General features: G+C 47.5%; 1 protein-coding gene across 9 annotated transcripts in view; it reads left to right on the forward strand.

Moving 5' to 3' along the window:
- The window catches only part of ENTPD1 (ectonucleoside triphosphate diphosphohydrolase 1), an 80,197-nt gene that overhangs the window by 47,741 nt on the left and 8,849 nt on the right, over window positions 1-23,607 (forward strand). For all 9 annotated transcript variants that reach the window (XM_075934437.1, XM_025182987.2, XM_075934438.1 and 6 more), the window contains one exon: window positions 14,515-14,665. In XM_075934437.1, coding sequence (XP_075790552.1) covers window positions 14,515-14,665 — 151 coding nt within the window. The remainder of the gene's footprint in view (window positions 1-14,514; window positions 14,666-23,607) is intronic.

The raw sequence follows: 23,607 nt of genomic DNA on the forward strand, positions 1-23,607 counted from the left end.
TATATAAATCATCAAGGCAGCGCACACAGAAGTAGTCCATTTGTGGCACTAGTATATTCACCATAGGGTCATGCTGATAGCTTCCTATTGACCAGGCGTCACCAATATAATGGCAGACTCACTGAGCAGATTCTTCCCACACGATCACGAGTGGGAATTACGCACTGATGTCCTCCATCGAGTCTTTCACCATTGGGGTTTTCCATCAATAGATCTGTTCGCCACCAACCACAATGCGAAATGTTGCCATTGTTGTTCCAGAGCGGGCATTGGGCTGCGTGCCTTTCTCTTTCACTGGGGGAGGTCTTTACTGTATGCCTTCCCTCCTATAGTCCTCATACCCAGAGTCCTGCAGAAGATGGAGCTCACTTGATCCTCAGAGCCCCCACCTGGCCATGGCAACCATGGTATCCATTCCTCCACTGGATGTCTGTACAGTCACCATACACTCTTCCCATTCTGTCATATCTACTCACCCAGAACAACGGGTCTCTCGCCCACCCGAACCCTGAGTCTCTATACCTAACCACTTGGTTCCTAACTGGTTCGATGCTTCCGAGGCTCAGACCAGGTGAAACAAATCCTGATACACAGCAGGAGGGACACTACTTGTGCAACTTACTTGGCAAAATGGCGCAGATTTGAGTCCTGGTGCTCTAAGAATCGCATCAATCCCCTAGACACACCATTACACCAGATCCTGGATTACATTCTTCATCTGAAACAAATGGGCCTAGCTATTGCACCATTAAAGGTTCATTTAGCAGCCGTTACCACTTTTCATCATCCCATAGATGACTCCTCTGTATTTGCCCATCCTACAACAAAGAGATTCCTTAAAGGTTTCTTAAACCTCAATCCACCATACAAGCCCCCAACCCCAATCTGGAACCTGGAATTGGTACTGAACACCCTAACGTGCCTTCCTTTTGAGCCATTAGCTACTACCCCGCTGGATATGCTAACTCTCAAGATAGCCTTTTTGTTGGCAATAACATTGGCATGCAGGGTTAGTGAGCTTGCAGCCCTCATGGCGACACCACCATACCCAAGGTTCACAGCGGACTCAGTGGTGTTGCGACCTCATCCAGCTTTTATCCCCAAAGGTTTCTCGGACTTTAATCTCAATGAGCTGATTATACTTCCTTCATTCTATCCTAAACCTCATGCCTCACCTCGTGAGACAGTTCTTCATACCCTTGACGTTCATCGGGCACTCGCATTTTACATAGAGAGAACTCGGGATTGGCGTAAAACAGACCATTTGTGTCACTTGCAGACTGATCTAAGGGCCAGATGTTGTCTTCACAACTTGTTGCCAAATTCATAACCAAGTGTATCACCACCTGTTCCTCATTGCGCAACAAACCTCTGCCGTGTCAGCCAAAGGCTCATTCAACCAGAGCTATAGCCTCTTCTACAGCTTTCCTTTGTGGAGTTCCATTTAGGGATATTTGCAGGGCAGCTACGTGGTCTTCCTATGGCACATTCATCAAACATTATGCTATTTTACAACAATGGGTTCAGGACTCCTTGGTGGCTTCTGCAGTACTCGCTGCGCAGGGTAAACCATGATTCCGGAGCCCAGCAGTATTCTGAGTACTGCTATGAAGTCCCCTACAGTGGAGCACCCACGGAGACACTACTTGAAGAAGAAAAAGAAATTACTCACCTAGGTGCACTAATGATGGTTTGTCGAGATGTGTGTCCCTGTGGGCGCTCCACAACCTGCCCTCCTCCCCACTCCAGAATCTTGGTTCCTTTTCTCTTGTTCCAGATAACCAAGCGGGTGAGAGGAACTGGCAGGAGCAGGACTGCGCACAGCAGGCAAAGGGCACGAACAGCGCGAAACACTGACCCCCACATGTGCAGTGCAGCTGACCACAGCTGTTGAAAATCTCCAATCTGCGGCGCTGGAACGAGCCCGACACCTACAGTGGAGCACCCACGAGGACTCACAACTCAAAGAACCATCGTTACTGCACTGAGGTGCATAACTTCTTCTTTTCCCCCTTGCTGCCTCTTTCTGATAGAGGCAGCAAGGGGTGGGGAGAGGTGATTAGTCGACTAGCCCATCGACTATAAGATAAGCGTTTACACCGTCGTCTCGTCCACCCATTGAGACCCAGCAGTTCTGCCTGTCTACTGGCCCCTGTGTGTGGAACTGGAAGCATTTCGGAGAATGTTACCTTTGAAGCCCTGGATTTCAATCCCTTTTTTCTAGAAGCCTAAATTTGGCCTCCAGAACCTCTCTCCTATCCTTCCCTCTTATTGGTACCTACATGGACCACGACCACCAGCCTCTCCCCAGCACTACACCTAAATCTATCTAGATGTCTCAAGAGATCTGCATCTTTGCATCAGGCAGGTAAGTCACCATACAGGTCTCCTGGTCATCACAAACCCAGCTGTCTGTTTCTAATGATTGAATCCCCCATTACTAATACCTGGAGTTCCCTGCCCTACCTCTAATATCATCAATTCACAGACACTTACCTTCCTTCCTACTCCCCCCCCCCCCTGCATCCCCCTCCTGTTCTGCAATGTGATTTGTCCTTTTCATATTTGTTCATTTTTTTAAATTGTATCCTTTGGTATATATGGTTGTGACTACTTTCTTCCACTATTTGATCTGAGGAAGTGGGTCTGGCCCACGAAAGCTCATCATCTAATAAACCATCTTGTTAGTCTTTAAAGTGCTACATTGTCCTGCATTTTGCTTCAGCTACCCCAGACTAACACGGCTACATCTCTATCACTGCCCTGGAGAGGTATCCTCACATTCCTGAGAGATTACCACATCATCATCAGCAAAGAGGACCCCAACTATAGGATCATTTCCTTCTGCTCTAGTTGGATGTTCGCCTTCCCTAAGCCTTTCACCCTCCTCAAAAGTACAAAGGCTGTCTGACCGGGGGTGGGAACCAGTCCTCTTTCTAAGTTGGGCAGCAGCACAGTTTCACGGGTGATTAATCAGCCCCAGCCAGTCAGAGGCTCAGGGCTCCATGCACAGAGGTGACTCAGTGGGCGGGACTGATTAATCACCTGTGAAGCTGTGCTGCCATGCAGCTTAGAGGGAACACTGGTAGGAATGTTCTACTGAGTCCTGAAAAGTCTCATCTATGTACTTCTCTGGCTCCCCTAGCTCCTCCAAGTCAGCCACACTGGTCTCCAGAGTTCATATGAAGTCTCTGAGGGACAGTAGCTCCTTACACCGAATGTACACACACACCACACGTCCATAGGGCAGGTATCATACATGCTACTTCGGGTGCAATAAACAGGACAGCCCCCACTCTGCGGCTGAGCTTCTGCCTGCATTCTCTTTTTACTCCTAGAGCTAAAAAGATTTTTTTTCTTTCTTGGTTTTTCTTGATTTTTTTTTTAATCCAGTGATTTTGCTTTTAGTTTAGTTTAAAGAATGTTAAGTGTATCTAGCTACTTTTAAATTCCTCCTCTAAACTCCCTCACAAAACTCCCGTGTTAGCTGTTCCTGTCTGGTTATTGTTTCACAACCTGTGCATATGTAGCCAGATGCTGATTAGAAGTGTGCGAAGTCGGTCCGACAAGGCAGGCTGCAGGAAAAACAATCATCAGAAAGGGACCTGTTTATGAAAAGGAACAAAGGACAGTTGCCACCCTGCAGCCTTCACCTAGGCAATGAACTGACCATGTGGCTAGTCTCATACAAAGGAATCACAGCCGGGCGGGCTGGAAAATGCTGGTGAGCGATGCTGCGTTAGACAGGAGAGTACCTGTAGTAGATGAGATCAGTCGGAGCAGGCAAGTGATGCGTATGTTCAGGGGCTGATATCGGCTACGTGGAATGGTGTGTGCCCTTTATTCTTGAGTTTTCTGTTCCACTAGTGCAAAGAACCTGAGCCTGCACTAGCCCAGGCATTTCCCTGATGGGAACAGAGGCTGTTACATCTGCTACAATCTAGGTTGCAGTTTATTTTTGTTGGGTTTTTTAAAGTCTTGTTTGGAGTTTATTAGTTTTACAAAGTTGTTAATGGGGTGTATAAACACCAGTGTGGTAGCTGGTAAAAGATGCTGTCTGTGTTGGATCAGACAAGAGGTGAGGTGTTGGTATTTCAATGGGAACGGCTATTTATGTCAAAGGAAGGTATGAGTTGTTGTGAGCTGTGTCAAGCATTCTTGGACCTGACTGTACAAGGGGAAGGGAGCATCTGTAATAATTTCTAGGAACATGCTACACTTTTGATATGAGCAGTTAGCCAATATTGAGGGTCTTGCAAGTTGTTTCTGTTAAGCGCCAAAATTGACGACATTCTTTGCAAAGAATGTACATAAAGACCTGTTGTCAGATATGTGGGAGGAATCCAACAACAGAAGACAGTTTTGTTGCTTACAGACCCCAGCTTGTATCCAACCAGACCTCTACCCAGCAGTGTGTGCTGCTGCTGCTCTCTCTCCGCTTTTTCTCAGGGTCACACTGTAAGTGCTTCTCTGACTGTCTCTGGGGCTTCCTTGAGGCATTCTCTGTAGTGTTGCCCCTGCCTCTCACACCCAGTTCCCTCCAGCAATACCCCACCCCCGTGTTTGCATTCAGTCCCCAAAAAAATTCCTTAGCCACATACAGGACTGGTGACAGACTTTGCCGGGTCCTGGGCAATGTGGGTGTGTGTGGAGAGGCTCGCCTCTGGGGCAGGGTTGGGTCAGCTAGCTCTCAGCTCTGCCTGGACTACACCCTGCCTCTCGCAGACTGCGGCAGTGATTTAAAGGGCCTAGGGCTCCAACCATTGCTGCGGTGGTGGCACAGAGCCCTTGTCACTTTTAAATCACTGGGACCTGGGGCAGTTGCCCCCTTTCTCCCTCCACTCCTCCAGCCTTTGCATGTGGCCTGGATTTTGGGTGGTGGCTCCTGCTCCATTCAGGTGTGTCTGTTCCATAAAGAGGCTTAGTTGCTTGTCACATTTGTTCTGAGTGACGGGCTGCTGTTCTTCTTCGAGTGATGTCCCTGTGGATGCTCCACTGTTGGCGTCAGGCTCATCCCAGCACCACAGATCGGAGACTTTCAAGCAGTCATCAGGCAGGCTGCGAGCGGAGAGCAGCATTCCCGCCTTTTTCGCTGCCCTGGGCTGCAGAGGAGCTCAATCCCTTTTCCTCAGAATGCTCTGCATATCAGAGAGGCAATTGACAACCAATTGAGTACTTTAGATCAAGCAGTGGTACGAGCTCGAGCTCCCGTAGGGGTACTTGTGACGGACCGCCGCAGGTCCGCACTAGAACGGGGGCCGCTGGCGCCCCCTGGAGGCCGTCGGACGGACCGGCAGGCAGCCCCGGGAGCAGGGGAGAGCGGGCCAGGGAGGAAACCCCGCAGGGGGAGGGGCGGCTAACTCCCCGGCGGGGAAGGAGGGGCCGGGGACAGCCCCATCCGAGGGGCGAGGAGCCCGAACGGCGCTCCGCTTGGCCAGAGCCGCGCGGAGCCAACGTCAGGCCGGGACGCCCCGGCTGTGAGGTCAGCGGACGCCAGGACGCCCGGGGGGCGGAACGGGCGTCCCTGACGTCATCACCCAGGCCGTTTGAAAAGCGGCCCGGTGGAGCAGGACAGGGCGGCACTCAGGGGAGCTGCCGCCACCACCGCCGCCCCAGCCGCCAAGGGGAACCCCCCCCCCGCGTTGGAGGAGACGAGGGAACGTCCCCGAACCCCCACGACGGCCGCGGGATGAGACCGATGCCTCGGGCGGGGTAAGTGACGGCGGGATCTCCTCCGCCAGGGAGGATGGTAGCGGGGAGTGGAAGCAGCCCGGGGCGGGGGCCTTTTGGCGCCCGTGGACAGGTGCGTTTCGGGGATAAACCCCACCTGTCGTGGGAGGAGCGTCTACTTCGCTCTCCCCCCACTTAGGGCCCCGGGCTGGGACCCGGTGGAGAGGGCGGGCCCGGGTCCCCCACGTCCCCCCTCCCTACCACGACACCCCAACCCACGCAACCCCGCAGGGGGTGACTAGAAAAAGGGGCGAAGACCCTTTCATTTCGACTGCCCCGACGGAGACCTGACCGACAGACAGGCCGCCGGGGGCGGCCCCGCCTCCTCGCCTAGACACCCGGGCAGACTGGTACCCCGGGAGTGCCCCAGAGGAAGCGGAACCACGAGTTCGCTGATCCCCGGGCCGGACTCACGGCCGGGTGATCGCACGCGAACGGCTAGACGGCGGGTCCGCTGAACCCCCTTGCCCCGCCGGAAGGGGGCGTTCGCACCCACACAAGCCGTCACAGAACTCAAGAGAAGTCTCGGGGGGTACATCAGCACAACTGAAATTTGGAGAAAACTGAATTTTTGGTTTAAGTTTTACAGCGCTTTATTTTTTCTTTTTGCGCCCAGAAATGTCATCACCCGCCTGGCTACAATTAAGTTGTTTTAAACAAATGTGTTGCAATAGTAAAACAAAAAATGTGTATCAGAAAACTGTAGGGACTGGGGGTTCTTATAATTTTTTTTTTTGAAAAAGGGGTACTTTATAAAAAAAAGTTGAAATGCTTCTTTAGATAGTCAAAGAGAAACAATTGAGTACTTTAGATAGACTCCTCTCTTTATTCAAACAAAAAAGCTGTTAGCAGCTCTCACTGCCACATAGGGACAAGCCAAACTGAAATCACAAACAAACAAACAAACCTAACAAATAAACCAACTACTAACCCAAGCAGGCAGGTTGGTTTACATAACTTGGGTGGGGTATACTGAGCTTTGGGGAGATATGCCAGTCCTGCCTAAGGACAATAAATGTGGAAGATGCCAGGAGCCTAAGCCAGCTTCTGATGCCCACAGCGAAAGCATACGCTGTTTGGGGGACAAACATGTACAACAAAAATGTGTCCACTGCCGCAGCCTGACAGCGAGGGCTCGCAAGGGAAGGGAACTCACAGCCTGCACATGGTCTATTGAGAAAGCCCTTGACCCCCATAATTATAAAGGGGGCAATAAGGGCTCGAGCACAAAATCCCCTCAGGACAACCCCTCCAACTCTTTGCCTCAGAAGGCTCGGTCAGAAACCAGACCCCCACCAGCCCACTCTCTCCCCGCAAGAATCAGTAAAGGGGATGAACTGGGCACCTTGGGCATGGGGACGTCTCGAGCCTCCTCTGACAGGCTCAAGAGCGCGCTCTAAACAGGCAGTCAAACCACCTGCTCAGGCATCAAAAAGGTACCTACTAAGGGCCCTGATGTAACAGAGGCACCACTGGCATCAAGGACACCTGGGGTACCTGGAGCACACTCACTATCCCTGGCACAACATGAACCCCTGTGCAATTTCCACCCCAGGCTCCGGGAGGTGACAGAGCTAGTCCCAGCTGCCCTCCAGTACCTCATGCTAAACCCACATCTCCCAGGGTCACGACCACTCCCATGCCACCACCTCATGTACCGGGGGACACAGCAGCAGCAGCTCACAGGGAATCATTCCACAGCTGTTCCCCAATGTGCAAAACACAGGTACCACCAAGATAGGGCAGGTGGGCCAGAACTGGGCCCCCCACTCGGCCTTCAACATGGCACCGCTCTCACTCCCCGTTACCAATCAGGGGCTCACCATGTTCACCCGCCTCGTCTCAAATCAGTGCCTACCAAGGGGATTCAAGGAATAGATTCTTCTCTCGAAACCCCTCCCCAGGGCATATGGCTTACCTCATTGTCAATATCCTCCCTGGTATCTGGAATGGCACTATTATGACAGACACCATAGCTGATGGTCCCCCTATTGCCACGGTGCACCTTGTTATACCTCCACTGCCCTCCCACACCTGCACCGAGGTGTGTGACCTCTATACATTCAGACCCATCGCGTTTCCCATTCGAGGGCACAGACCTAGAGGAAGGGCAAATTGAGGATGAACCAATGGTCCAGCAATCAGACATACCACCCTATGATAACTCCTCCTCCACTCCTGGTGAAGTGGTTATCCCAAATGATCCAGCAACTAGTGATGACCGTAAACAGTTCCAGGAGCTATTTTAGAGAGTAGCTGTCAGTCGGGAGGTAGTTATCAGAGGTGCAGGAAAAACACCACAAACTCCTAAAGAACCTGCAGCCCTCTGCAAAATCCAATATTAACTTGCCTCTAGACCAAGCTATTCTTGAGGCAGCTGATGAAGTATGGCAAACCCCACCACAGCCCCCCTGGCCAACAAAAGGGCCAATAGAAAGTATTTTGTCCCATCAAAGGGCATGATATTCCTGTACTTACACCCTCAGCCTAACTCCTTGATGGTTGATGCTGTGAACCAAAGGGCCAAAACCCCGCAGCACAAGGCTCAGACACAGGACAAAGACCACAAACGCCTCAAGGTCTTTGGGAGGAAGATGTACTCCTCCTCAATCCTGCAGCTGCGCATAGCCAACTGTACAGTGCTGCTTGCAATTCACAATTTTGCCAATTACACGAAACTAACAGCATTTATGCACAGCATTGCAGAGGACAAAAGACCTGTCCTTAAGGGATACACTATATCCCGGACAACGCTACAAATGGCCCTAGGAGCCGCAGATACTGCGGCTAGGTCTACTGCGACGTCTGTGGTAATGAGACGTGCATCTTAGCTGCAAGCAGCAGGAGTCCAGGCCAAAGTAGAGGACCTGCCATTTGATAAGACCAAATTATTTGCTACAGGTACTGACAAGGCCTTGGACTCTAGCAAAGATTTGTGTACTACTTTGCGCACATTTGGGATGTACACTCCACACTACTGGAGGAAGCATTACATACCTTACCAGAGACACAGGGACTTGGACTTTACTAGACAACAGCAGTACTGGACTTTTGAAAGAAACGCTTCCAACCTCGAAACCACCATAGAAGAGCCCTTAACAATCGCTCTTCCATGACTCACGCCTCTAGGCAGCAAGTTTGAGAATTTGGTCAAGGGTCTGCCCGACTTCCCTTCCATTCCAGTACCTGGCAAGTCCAACATATTTCACCACCGCTTGCACCCTTATTACAATCAATGGGCAATTGCCACAGATCAGTGGGTACTAGAAATCATCAGTGGATATTCTATCCTTTCACAGCAATCCTCCCAGCTGCCCCACTTTCTCCCTTCCTCTTCAGGGACCCTCTCACGACACACTGCTCTGCCAAGAGGTGCAACATCTGCTCCATATAGGAGCCATAGAACGAGTCCCAAAAAAATGTGAAGGGAAACGTTTTTATTCAAACTGCTTTCTTACCGAGAAGAGGTCAGGGGGTTGGAGGTCCATCTTGGACCTGCAGCAATTAAACAAGTACCTCAGCAAGCAGTAATTCAAAATGATCACTCTTGCCACTATAATTCTGGTACTGGACAGAGGGAACTAGTTTGCAGCCCTTGACCTTCAAGATGCATATTCACGTCACAATACATCCCGCACGCAGGTGTTTCCTACAATTCGTTGTAGCTTTACATCACTTTCGGTACAGAGTCCTCCCATTTGGACTCTCCTTTGCCCCCAGAGTCTTTTCCAAGTCCCTTGCAGTGGCAGCAGCACATCTCAGATGCAATGGCATTACAATATTCCCCTAGCTGGACAATTGCCTTATCAAGGGCCCCTCACAACACACCACAAGAGGCATGATCAGGTTTACAAAGGCCTTTCTTCAGTCGCTAGGTTTCATTATCAACACGCAGAAATCTGCACTATGCCCTACACAATCTCTGGAGTTTGTAAGGGCTCACATAGATTCCATAAGCTAGGGAGAGAGGTAGATACGCTGGAGGGCAGGGGTAGGGTCCAGAGTGACCTGGACAGATCAGAGGATTGGGCCAAAAGAAATCTGATGAGGTTCAACAAGGAATGGGATGAAAGAATCCCAAGCATTGTTATAGGCTGGGGACCAACTGGCTAAGTAGCAGTTCAGCAGAAAAGGACCTGGGGATTAAAATGGATGAGAAGCTGGATATGAGTCAACAGTGTGCCCTTGTAGCCAAGAAGGTGAATGGCATATTAGGGTGTAATAGGAGGAGAATTTCCAGCAGATCTAGAGAAGTGATTATTCCCCTTTATTCGGCTCTGGTGAGGCCGCATCTGGAGTATTGCGTCCAGTTCTGGGGCCCCCACTACAGAAAGGATGTGAACGCATTGGAGAGGGTCCAGTGGAGGGTAAGCAAAATGATTAGGGGGCTGGAGCACATGACCTATGATGAGAGGCTGAAGGATTTGGGCTTATTTAGTCTGCAGAAGAGACGAGTGAGGGGGGATTTGAGAGCAGCCTTCAACTCCCTGAAGGGAGGCTCCGAAGAGGATGGAGAGAGGCTGTTCTCAGCAGTGACGGATGGCAGAACAAGGAGAAATGGTCTCAAGTTGCAGTGGGGGAGATCTAGGTTGGATATTAGGAAAATCTATTTCACTAGGAGGGTGGGGAAGCACTGGGATGGGGTCCTTAGGGAGGTGGTGGAATCTCTATCCCTAGAAGTTTTTTAGTCTCGGCTTGACAAAGCCCTGGCTGGGTTGATTTAGTTGGGATTGGTCCTGCTTTGAGCAGGGGGCTGGACTCAATGACCTGAGGTCTCTTCCAGCCCTAGGATTCTATAACAGCACAGACCTATCTCCCCAATCACCGTTTCGAGAACATAAAAAGCTAAGTCACTATTGTTACCACTAGCCCAACCATACCCATCCTAACTTGCCTCAAGCTTATGGGACACATGGCAGCCACCACATACGTAGTTCTGCATGGCAGGCTGTGCATGCAATGTGTCCAGGACTGGATTTCTTCTGTGTACATGCCAGCCAGCTGTCACATCCACAGGCACACCTCACCGCCTCCACGCTCCTTACCTCCCTCTGATGGTAGACCCAGGTGCGGAACCTAAGCTTTTCCATCATGACCAGCTGTCTAAACAGATTGCTGTGGACGCCTCACTGATGGGCTGGGGTGCACACTTGCAACAACAGGTCACACAAGGGAAAAGGGAAGTGGTCCAAAGATGAGTCCGTATGCCACATAAACCTGCTCGAGCTTTAAGCAGTTCACAATGTATGCAAACACTTCCTCACACATTCAGGGCTCTTTGGTGCGTATCCTCACCGACAACATGACCACGATGTTTTACATCAATCGTCAAGGCGGTGCGAGATCCTAGTCATTATGCGCAGAGGCAATCAAGCTGTGGAATTGTATGCAGCACAACATAGACATCACGGCAGCATAGTTACCTGGGGATACGAATATTATGGCAGACGCCCTCAGCCGCAACTGCCTCGAAGAGCACAAGTGGGAGTTGCACAATCACATCACCTACGAGCTCTTCCAAGGCCTCAGATAGACCTCTTTGCGACCAGACAGAACTCCAAATGCCCCCCGTACTGTTCAAGAGTGAGCATAGGACACGGCTCCCTGGGGGATGCAATGCTCCTTTCTTGGTGGACCCATTTACTATATGCCTTTCCTCCTACTCCCTCATTCCCAGTGTCTTCTGAAAGATACAGTCAGATGGGGCCTGAGTGATTCTAATAGCCCCAGTGTGGCCTCGACATTTATCAACTGTCTCTACAACCTCCCTGCATGCTTCCGAACCTCCCGGAGCTTCTCTCCCAGAACAAGGGCTCAATAATTCATCCCCAACCATGAACGCTACACCTGACGGCACAGCACCTGTCTGGTTCTCAGAAGCGGAGCAGCAGTTTTCCTAGCAAGTGAGAAATGTACTGCTGCACAGCAGGAGGCAAAAGACATGTAAAACTTACCTGTACAAGTGGCATCGCTTTACTCAGTGGTGCACACAAACAGAGGAATACAACCCTCTGGGGTGCCACTCCACCTGATATTGGAATATCTTGATGGGTTCTCCATATTTTTCCATCCCATCTCTAAGAGATTCAGGAAGGGTCTACAAAACCTTCACCCACAGCGTACACCCATACCTCCCACGTGGGACTTAGGATTGGTCCTCCACTGACTCACAAAAGCACCTTTCAAACCAATGGCAACTTCATCACTTACCTTCCTCACCATGAAGACGCTGTTCCTCCTCACAATCACATCTGCAAGGCAGGTTAGCGAACTTGCAGCGCTCATGGCTTCGCCTCCATACATGAACTTTCACAAGCACAAGATGATTCTGTGGCCTTTTTACCCAAAGTTGGGTTGGAATTCCATATCAATGAACCACCTTCTATCCAAAACCACACTGCTCCAGAGAAGAGGCCGCTTTACACACTTTGGACATTAGGGGTGTGTCTAGACCACAGGGTTTTATTGACAAAAGTGGACTTTTGTCAACAAAACTATACCTGCGTCTACACTACCGCCGAGTTCTGTTGATAACATCGACAGAACTCAGCAGTTTTGTCGATGGCAGTAAACCTAATTCTAAGAGGAATAACGACTTTTGTCGACAGAGTTCTGTCGACAGAAGGCGTTATTGCATCTACACTGTCCTTTGCGTCTACACTCTCATGTTGACAAAGTGGCTTGCTTTGTCGACAGAACTGGCTGCAGTCTAGACGCTCTTTGTCATCACCTACAACCCCCAACTTAAACCTGTCCAACACATTATCAATAAACTACAGCCTATACTGGAACAGGATACCAAACTCCAAGAGGCTCTGGGAGACAGACCCATAGTCTCCTATAGACAACCACCTAATCTCAAGATGATTCTTACCAACAACCACAGGACATACCACACTAATACCAACCCTGGTACCTTCCCTTGCAACAAACCCCGTTGCCAGCTTTGTCCACATATTCATTCTGCTGATACCATTATTGGACCTAACCAAGTGAGTTATAAGATCAAGAACACATATTCCTGCGCATCCAGAAATATAATCTATGCTATCATGTGCCGAAAGTGTCCGTCTGCTATGTACATTGGACAAACATCTCAGACACTTCGCCAAAGGATTAATGCCCACAAAACATATATCAGAGAAGATCACAAAGAAAAAACAGTTTCTTGCCATTTTAACCAGAAAGGATACTCTCTCAATGACTTAACCACCTGCATTCTGCTACAAAGACCTTTTACATCTGCACTTGAAAGGGAATCCTCTGAACTGTCATTCGTGTTAAAATTCGACACCCTCCAAAAAGGAATGAACAAACACTCAAACTATCTTACCCATTACCAAGATAGCTTCCCCAATTATCACCTCTAATACCATTAACTCACAAACATCCCACTCTCCCCACCTCTAATATCATCAATTCACAGACACTTACCTTCCTTCCTCCCCCCCCCCCCCCCCCGCATTCCTGTCCTGTTCTGAAATGTGATTTGTCCTTTTCATATGTGTTCATTTTTTTTAATTGTATCCTTTGGTATATATGGTTGTGACTATTTTCTTCCACTATTTGATCTGAGGAAGTGGGTCTGGCCCACGAAAGCTCATCATCTAATAAACCATCTTGTTAGTCTTTAAAGTGCTACATTGTCCTGCATTTTGCTTCAGCTACCCCAGACTAACACGGCTACATTTCTATCACTATTTGTCGACAGAGGCTTTGTCGACTGAATCTGTCGACAAAGCCTCTGTCGACAAAAGCCTGTAGTCTAGACATACCCTAGAAGAGCAATTGCCTTCTATCTTGATAGGACTCAATCCTGGGACTTATCCCAGAGTTTGCTGGTATCTCTGGCTGAAAGATCCAAGGGACAACCACTGTTTTCTCAGCGCATTTCAAAGCTGATAACATCATGCATTACTACCTGTTACTCGCTCCAGAACAGGTCATTACCGACGACTCCAAGGGCCCATTCTACCAGGGCGATGACAACATCTGCTGCTTTCCTATGGGGGGGTCTCATGCCAGGAGACATGCAGAGCAACGACATGGACATCACATTACACATTCATGAAGCACTATGCTATTCTACCGTGCTCCGCAGCAGATACCACAGTAGCCACCGTGGTCCTCTCCACAATTTGTAGCAATGAATCGAAGCCCATTGTCCATCTCAAAGGGCACTGCTACGTAGACACCAATAGTGGAGCACCCACGGAGACATCACTTGAAGAAGAAAGAAAAGTTACTCACTTCATGCAGTAAGGATCATTCTTTGAGATGTGTGTCCCCATGGGTGCTCCATGACCAGCCCTCTTGCCCACTTGTTTGTGCAATGATAGCAGCCCACGAAGGCGTCAAAGAAGAAAAAGAGGGAAAAGTGGGTGCATGAGCTACTTCAAAGCCAGGAATGTTGCTCTCCACTCGCACATGTGCAGCCTGCCCGATGACTGTTTGAAAATCTCCGACTCATGGAGCCCGACATCAACAGTGGAGCACCCATAGGGACTCACATCTCAAAGAACACTCGTTACTGCACAAAGTGAGTAACTTCTCTTTTCACCAATCAGCTTCCACAAAGTTTCAGCCACTAACATAAGGACGTGAACACTTCCTTGGGAAAGGAGGGTTCTTCGTAGTCTGTTAAATGAGTGTTAAGGCTGGTATAATATGATTGTTGCTAGGAGGTCTCTGCAGTAGAAGTTAGGAGTAATATGCAGTGATCACTATGGGCTGTAGGGCTCAGCTGAGTGCATGAAATAAAATGTCTTATTCTTTCCCTTGAAGGCTCAGGGATCTCAGGTTACTCCAAAGACCCGGATGAAGCTGGCCTCTCCCTCCAGAACTGCATAAAAAGAGCTCAGGAGATGGTTCCAGAACAGCAGCACAGAGATACCCCTGTCTACCTTGGGGCTACAGCTGGCATGAGGCTGCTCAGGTACTGCACAAATGTAACCTTCACCTTCTCTCAGGGCTGGTCTGCACTGCATATGTAGGTGTACTCTTCGTGCACACCCACTGATTATGCCAGCATACACATCACAGCCTTGCCCACCAATGTATGTTCCCTACTACACTGACATAATAAGAACATAAGAACGGCCGTACTGAGTCAGACCAAAGGTCCATCTAGCCCAGTATCCTGTCTACCGACAGTGGCCAGCACCAGGTGTCCCAGAGAGGATGGACCGAAGACAATGATCAAGTGATTTGTCTCCTGCCATCCCTCTCCAACCTCTGACAAACAGAGGCCAAGGACACCATTTTATCCTCTGGCTAATAGCCTTTTATGGCCCTAACCTCCATGAAATTATCTAGCTTCTCTTTAAACTCTATTATAGTCCTAGCCTTCACAGCCTCCTCTGGCAAGGAGTTCCACAGGTTGACTACACGCTGTGTGAAGAAGAACGTTCTTTTATTAGTTTTAAACCTGCTCCCCATTAATTTCATTTGGTGTCCTCTAGTTCTTCTATTTAGGGAACTAATAAATAATTTTTCTTTATCAGCCCTCTCCACACCACTCATGATTTTATATATCTCTATCACATCCCCCCTCAGTCTCCTCTTTTCTAAACTGAAAAGTCCCAGTCGCTTTAACCTCTCCTCATATGGGACCCGTTCCAAACCCCTAATCATTTTAGTTGCCCTTTTCTGAACCCTTTCCAAGGCCAAAATATCTTTTTTGAGGTGAGGAGACCACATCTGTACACAGTATTCAAGATGTGGGCGTACCATAGTTTTATACAGGGGCAGTAAGATATTCTGGGTCTTATTTTCTATCCTTTCTTAATAATTCCTAGCATCCTATTTGCCTTTTTGACCGCCGCTACACACTGTGTGGAAGTTTTCAGAGAACTGTCCACGATAACTCCAAGATCTCTTTCCTGATTTGTCGTAGCCAAATTAGCCCCCATCATACTGTACGTATAGTTGGGGTTATTTTTCCCGATGTGCATTACTTTACACTTATCCACATTAAATTTCATTTGCCATTTTGTTGCCCTATCACTCAGTTTGGTGAGATCTTCTTGGAGTCCCTCACAGTCTGCTTCTGTCTTGACTATCCTAAACAGTTTGGTATCTGTGACAGACCGGGCCGTGTCTGGGCACAGCTAAGGGCATCCGCTCAGGGCGAATTGCTCAAATCCGGGGTTCCTTACAGCCCTCGACTGGCGACCTCTCCACAGAGGCCACAAACCAGTCTCACAGAGCGCTTCAGCTGCCTGCCTGAAGTCTCCTGAGCAAAACCCCTCCGACACCCCAGCAATATCCGTGCCCCAGATGGCCCCGGGCCTATACACAGGTGGGGGGTCCTAGCACCCAATCCCACCTACCCCGAACAAGTCCTGTCCGGTTCCAAGAAACCAGCCACAGATCCCTGGTCAATTTACCCTCTGGATCTTACCCACAAATCATGCTGGGCCAATCCTTTAGAATCTAAAACTAAAGGTTTATTAACACAAGAAAGAAAAGCATGAGAGTAAGGTTATTAAAGTACAGTACGTTACATGCACCGAATCTCCCAGTTCTCGATGCAGGCTCTAGCAGAGGTGTTGCGGCTGCTGGTTTAAAAGTTCTTATTGCACATCCTACGATCAGGATGGGTTCACAGGTCTTCCGGGCTTTTCAATCCCTGCAGTGCTGCCTCTGGGATGAAGTGCTGAGCTGAGAACAAAATGGCATCGACCACATGGCCTCTTTATACCCTTCCTGGCCTCTTCTAGTATGCAGCAGGTCACCTGGTCCTCAGCCTCTCTCTGCTGGCAGCTCTTGGGTCTCCGCCCTCCTGCTTTAGGTGTGTCTTTGGGCCATCAAGGGCCATTGTTCCACAGGGCTTCACTACTCAGCCTGTCCATAGCAATGCTCAACCATATTCACAGAAATATTCAGCTTCCACACAGATTACAGATTCCTACCTACACACATAGACATTATACACTCACATAAATAGCGTACATAAGATCAACAAACAATAATCTCCCATTCAATACCCCACATGGCTCCCCCTACACCAATTTCTGGGGCCAACACCCCCACTTAGGGGTGCAGCAGCGATCTGGCTGCTTCCCTCCAATTCAGCAACGTGACAGTATCATCTGCAAACTTTACTACCTCACTGCTCACCCCTTTCTCCAGATCATTTATGAATAAGTTGAAAAGGATTGGTCCCAGGACTGACCCTTGGGGGACACCACTAGTTACCCCTCTCCAATCGGAAAATTTACCATTTATTCCTACCCTTTGTTGCCTGTCTTTTAACCAGTTCTCAATCCAAGAAAGGACCTTCCCTCTTATCCCATGGCCATGTAATTTACACAAGAGCCTTTGGTGAGGGATCTTGTCAAAGGCTTTCTGAAAATCCAAGTATACTATATCTACTGGATCCCCCTTGTCCGCATGTTTGTTAACCCCTTCAAAGAACTCTTAACAGATTAGTAAGACAGGATTTCCCTTTATAGAAACCATGTTGACTTTTGTCCAATAAATTATGTTCTTCTACATGCTTCACAATTTTATTCTTTACTATTGTTTCGACTAATTTGCCCGGTACTGAAGTTAGACTTACCGGTCTGTAATTGCCAGGATCGCCTCTAGAGCCCTTTTTAAATATTGGTGTCACGTTGGCTACCTTCCAGTCATCAGGTACGGAAGCTGATTTAAAGGATAGGTTACAAACCACAGATAATAGCTCAGCAATTTCCCATTTTAGTTCTTTTAGAACCCTTGGATGAATGCCATCCGGTCCCGGAGATTTGTTAACATTACGTTTTTCTATTTGTTCCAAAACCTCCTCTAATGACACTTCAATCCGGGACAGTTCCTCAGATTCATCACCCAAAAAGGACGGGGCAGATTCAGGAATCTCCCCAACGTCCTCAGCCGTGAAGACTGAAGCAAAGAAATCATTTAGTTTCTCCGCAATGGCTTTATCATCCTTGATTGCTCCTTTTATAGCTCGATCATCTAGGGGACCAATGGGTTTTTATAGCAGGCTTCCTGCTTCTAATGTACTTAAAAAACATTTTGTTATTTCTTTTTGAGTTTTTGGCTAGCTGTTCCTCACAATTTTTTTTGCTTTTCTTATTACATTTTTACACTTGATTTGACAGTGTTTATGTTCCTTTCTATTTATCTCACTAGGATTGGACTTCCACTTCTTAAAAGATACCTTTTTGTCCCTCACTGCTTCTTTTACATGGTGGTTAAGCCACGGTGACTCTTTTTTTAGGTCTCTTGCTATGTTTTTTAATTTGGGGTATACATTTAAGTTGGGCCTCTATTATGGTATCTTTAAAAAGTTTCCATGCAGCTTTCAGGGATTTGGCTCTAGTCACTGTGCCTTTTAATTTCTGTTTAACTAACCTCCTCATTTTTGTGTAATTCCCCTTTTTGAAATTAAATGCCAGGGTGCTGGACTGCTGAGGTGTTCTTCCCACCACAGGAATGTTGAATGTTATTATATTATGGTCACTATTCCCAAGCGGTCCGGTAATGGTTATATCCTGAACCTAATCCTGCACTCCACTCAGGACTAAATTGAGAATTGCCTCTCCCCTTGTGGGTTCCTGCACTAGCTGCTCTAAGAAGCAGTCATTTAAGCCATTTAGAAATTTTATCTCCGCTTCTCTTCCTGAGGTGACATGTATCCAGTCAATATGGGGGTAATTAAAATCCCCCATTATTATAGAGTTCTTTATTTTGGTAGCCTCTCTAATCTCCCTCAGCATTTCAATGTCAGTATCGCTGTCCTGGTCAGGTGGTCGGTAATATATCCCTACTGCTAATTTCTTATTATTGGAGCATGGAATTACTATCCATAGCGATTCTATTGAACATGTTGATTCACTTAATATTTTTATTTCATTTGATTCTACATTATCTTTCACATACAGTGCCACTCCGCCACCCACCCGGCCTGCTCTATCCTTTCGATATATTTTATATCCCGGTATGATTGTGTCCCACAGATTTTCCTCATTCCACCAGGTTTCAATGATGCCTATTATGTCAATCTCCTCCTTTAATACGAGGTGCTCTAGTTCACCCATCTTATTAGTCAGACTCCTAGTATTTGTGTACAAGCACTTTAAAAATTTGCCACTGCTTATTTGTCTGCCCTTCCCTGATGCATTGGATTCCTTTGTATGCGGTTGTTTGGCTTTCTCCCATCTCTTAGTTTAAAAACTGCTCTACGGCCTTTTTAATGTTTAGTGCCAGCAGTCTGGTTCCACCCTGGTTTAGGTGGAGCCCATCCTTCCTGTATAGGCTCCCCCTCTCCCAAAAGTGTCCCCAGTTCCTAATAAATCCAAACCCCTCTTCCCTACACCATCGTCTCATCCACGCATTGAGACTCTGAAGCTCTGCCTGCCTACCTGGCCCTGTGCGTGGAACTGGAAGCATTCCCGAGAATGCCACCATAGAGGTCCTGGATTTCAGTCTCTTTCCTAGCAGCCTAAATTTGGCCTCCAGGACATCTCTCCTACCCTTCCCTATGTCATTGGTACCTACATGTACCACGACCACCGGCTCCTCCCCAGCACTACACATAAGTCTATCTAGATGCCTCAAGAGATCCGCAACCTTTGCACCAGGCAGGCAGGTGACCATACGGTTCTCCCGGTGTCAGCTGACGGTCAGGGCAGTGTGTATGTGCTCTACACCCGAGACTTTAACTGCTGAGATCGGGGTCCCTTGCAGCAGGCAACCTGGAGGAGGCTGACAGGTGCCCAATAAGTGTACAGGGAGAGCTTATTACACTTCAGATTTTAGCTGCTAGAATCTGTGATTCCTTCGCAGCGGGCAGCCTGGGGGAGGCTGAGAAGTGCCCCAACGGATCTGCCACCTGGGAGTGACACAGATCCAAATGCCCAAGCTCTCCCTATATCTGTCCCTTAAGACCGGCTGAAGTTCTTTTAAATTGTGCCTGGTTCTGTTACAGCAACTGAAGGAGTCAGGTTAAAGCTTAAACAGTTAGGCTGTGTCTACATTGGCCCCTATTCCGTAATAGGGATGCAAATGTAGCGCTTTGGAATAGGTTCTCCCGGTCATCACAAACCCAACTATCTATGTTTCTAACGATCGAATCACCCAGTACTAACACCTGCCTCTTCCTAACTGGCATTCCCTGCCCCTCAGAGGTATCCTCAGTGCGAGAGGATACCACAACATCCTCTGGGAGGAGGGTCCCAACTACGGGATGGTTTCCCTCTGCTCCCTAATCATTGACCTTGAAAGAACCTTGAGAACCTTGGCATCAAATCCAGTATCCTGCTCTCACAGCAGGACCAAGCACCATCTGATCAGTGATGTCCAACCAGCTCTGAAACAGCAGCCATTATAGTGGTTATTGCTATAGCAAACTACCCACACTCAACCAACCAAATAGCCACTTGTGGCTAGTGGCTAGCATGTTGGACACCACGGATCTAGATCATCCCCAACAGGTGTTAGTCCAACCTGCACGTAAATACCTTCACTGATGGAGATTCTACAACCTCCCTAGGCAGTTTATTCCAGTGCTTAAGCACCCTGAGAGTTAGGAAGTTTTTCTTAGTGTCCAACCTAAACCTCCCTCGCTGCAATTTAAGCCTATTGCTTCTCATTCTATCCTCAGAGGCCAAAGAGAACAATTTTTCTCCCTCCTCCTTGTAATACCCTATTATGTCCACTCTCAGTCTCCTCTTTTCTAGACTAAACAAACTGAATTCTTTCAATCTTCCCTTATAGGTCATGTTCTCTAGACCTTTAATCATTCTTGTTACTCTTCTCTGGACCTTCTTCAATTTCTCCACATCTTTCCTGAAATATGGTGCCCAGACCAGGACACAATACTCCAACTGAGGCATAATCAATGTGGAGTAGAGCAGAAGAATGACTTTTTGCATCTTACTTGCAACACTCCTGTTAATATATCCTAGAATCATGTTCATGCTTTTTTTTTTTTTTTTTTTTTTTTTTTTGCAACAGTGTTACACTGTTGACTCGTGTTTATCTTATAATCTACTATGGCCCTTAGATTCCTTCCTGCACTACTCCTTTCTAGGCAGACACTCCCCACTCTGTATGTGTGAAACCGATAGTTCTTTCTAAGTGGAGCACTTTGCATTAGTCCTTATTGAATGTCATCCTATTGTCCTCAGATCATTTCTCCAGTTTGCCCAGATCATTTTGAATTACAGTCCTGTCTGTCAAAGCACTTGCAGCCCCTCCTAGTATGGTATCATCTGCAAACTTTACAAGTGTACTCTCCATGCCAGTATCTAAGTCATTAATGAAAATATTGGACCAAACTGTATCTGAAACTGACCCCTGCAGAACCCCACTCGTAATGCACTTCCAGCATACCTGTGAACCATTGATAACTACTCTCTGGGCATGTCTACACAGCAAAGTTATTTTGAAATAACTTTCCTAGTGTCTACACAGCCAAACTGCTATTTCGAAATAAATTCGAAATAGTGGAGCGCTTATTTAGAATTTGGTAAACCTTATTCCACAAGGAATAATGCCAAATTCGAAATAACTATTTTGAAATAAGCTATTTCAAAATAACACTATAGTGTAGACATACCCTCTGGGAATAGTTACCCTACCAGTTATGAACCCACTTTGAAATAGCACCATCTAGGCTGTGTCTCCCTAGTTTATCTATAAGAAGGTCATGTGAAACTATCAAAAGCCTTACTAAAGTTTAGATATTCCACACTTACCGATTCTCTCTCCTGCACAATGCTTGTTATTCTGTCAAACCGAGCTATCAGGTTTGTTTGACACATTTTGATCCTGACAAATACATGCTGACTGTTACTTATCATCTTTCTTGGTACTGAAGTTAAGCTGACTGGGTTGTCCTTATATATATATACACACACACACACAGATGGGCACTATATTTGCCCCTTTTTCAGTCTTCTGGAATCTTTCCTGTCTTTCATGACTTTTCAAAAATAAGTTTCAGAGTGGTAGACATGTTAGTCTGTTTCAGCAGAAAGAATGAGGATTCCTGTGGCTCTTTAAAGATGAACAAATTGATTTGGGATATAAGCTTTTATGGCCTGGAACCCACTTCTTCAGATGCATGAAATGGAAACTTCAGTTTGGAAGGTATATATACACATGCAAAGATGGGAGTGTTACATTATGTAACCCTTCTGCCGGGTAGGCCCAGTAGCAACCAGGGCCGGGTTCAATATCTAGGGGTCCATCTCACACAGAACCGGCTTAAGCCCCCACCCAGTAACCTGGGAAATTCACACACCCCTGGGCACCTCTGAGAGGCAATGCTTCCCCACTCGCAAGCACAGAGTCTGAGTGTAGGAAAGAAACATTTAATGAAACAGAGAGAGAAGTCATACAGCATTAACTTGGGAAAATACCACAAACAGAGTTCATAGCCCAGACGACAAGCTCAACTCTGGAAGGGGGGAGGCTTGTTCCTCGGAGACCTCTTACAATGATGGTGTCTCTCCTGCAAGCACTGGTGTCATGTTTTACAGATCCCACATTTAGGGATAGCATGGTTTGTGACCCCCACAACAGCCCCAAATTAGTTACAGTACACCACATTCCATTCCAGCATCGATCTTCCATCAGCCCTGGCTGAATTGGATTTACATAGCCACACCTCAGATTCCTTCCCCCTCCTGGCATGAGCTGTATTTACATATCAACAGTTAACAGTTAATTATCTTGCAGAGCTAAACAATTGGGCTATGTCTACACTCGCGGCTTCTTGCGCAAGAAAACGTCCACACTGCCATGTGTGCGCTGTGCTTTTGCGCAAGAGCTCCCATGGCAGTGTGGATGCTCTCTTGCGCAAGAAAGCTCCAATGACCAGTTTAGCCATAGGGCTTTTTTGCGCAAGAAATCCACACTGCCTCCTTCTTCAAGAGCTGTTGCATAAGAGGGCTTACACCTGTTAAAAGAGCATAGCTCTTGCACAAGAAGCCCTCTCTTACCACACCGTACTGTAAATTTCCTTGTGCAAGAGCGGACGGGCAGTATAGACGCTCTGCAGATTCTTGCGCAAGAAGCCGCAAGTGTAGACATAGCATTGGAGTGACCATACCCACGCCCAGGGCAGCTCTCTCCTTTTATCTGGCTGATAACAAGCAGTAGTTCAGCCCCTGCTTACATCATTATGTGGAGGACTAATGCTAATGAAGTCAATTCAGTCAGGGTGGATGTGGCTCATTCCCAACATTTGATGAAAAGATGTGAATACTGAAAGAGAGAAAATTACTTTTTCATAGTCTCTTAGAGTCATAGAACACTAGAACTGGAAGGGACCTCAAGAGGTCAGCAAGTCCAGTTCCCTGCCCTCATGACAAGACGAAGCACTGTCTAGATCATCCCTGATAGATGTCTATGTAATCTGCACTTAAATATTTCCAGTGATAGAGATTCCACAACCTCCCTAGGTATTTTATTCTGGTGTTTCACCATCCTCATAGTTAGGAAGTTTTTTCTAATGTCCAGCCTAAACCTCACTTACTGCAATGCAAGGCCATTGCTTCTTGTCCTATCATCAGAGGCCAAGGAGAACAATTTTTCTCCCTCCTCCTTGTAACACCCTTTTAGATACTTGAAAACTGCTATCCTGTCCCCCTCAGTCTTCTCTTTTCTAAACTAAAGAAGCCCAGTTCTTTCAGTCTTCCCTCAGAGATCATGTTTTCTAGACCTTTTTGCTACTGAGCTAGCAGATGAATTCCAGCTAGAACATCATCTAGTTTGCATGAGCATTCCAGCTCTTCAGTTTCACACTGAAGTCCATTTTTGAAGGTTTTTTTGGCTGAAGTAAGGCAATTTTCAAATTTGTTACTGAATGTCCTGAGATACCTAAGTGCTCTCCTACTGTTTTTTGAATGTTGCCTTTCTTGA

This window comes from Pelodiscus sinensis, chromosome 8 (genome assembly GCF_049634645.1).
Source record: "Pelodiscus sinensis isolate JC-2024 chromosome 8, ASM4963464v1, whole genome shotgun sequence".
NCBI classification, from domain to species: domain Eukaryota; kingdom Metazoa; phylum Chordata; order Testudines; family Trionychidae; genus Pelodiscus; species Pelodiscus sinensis.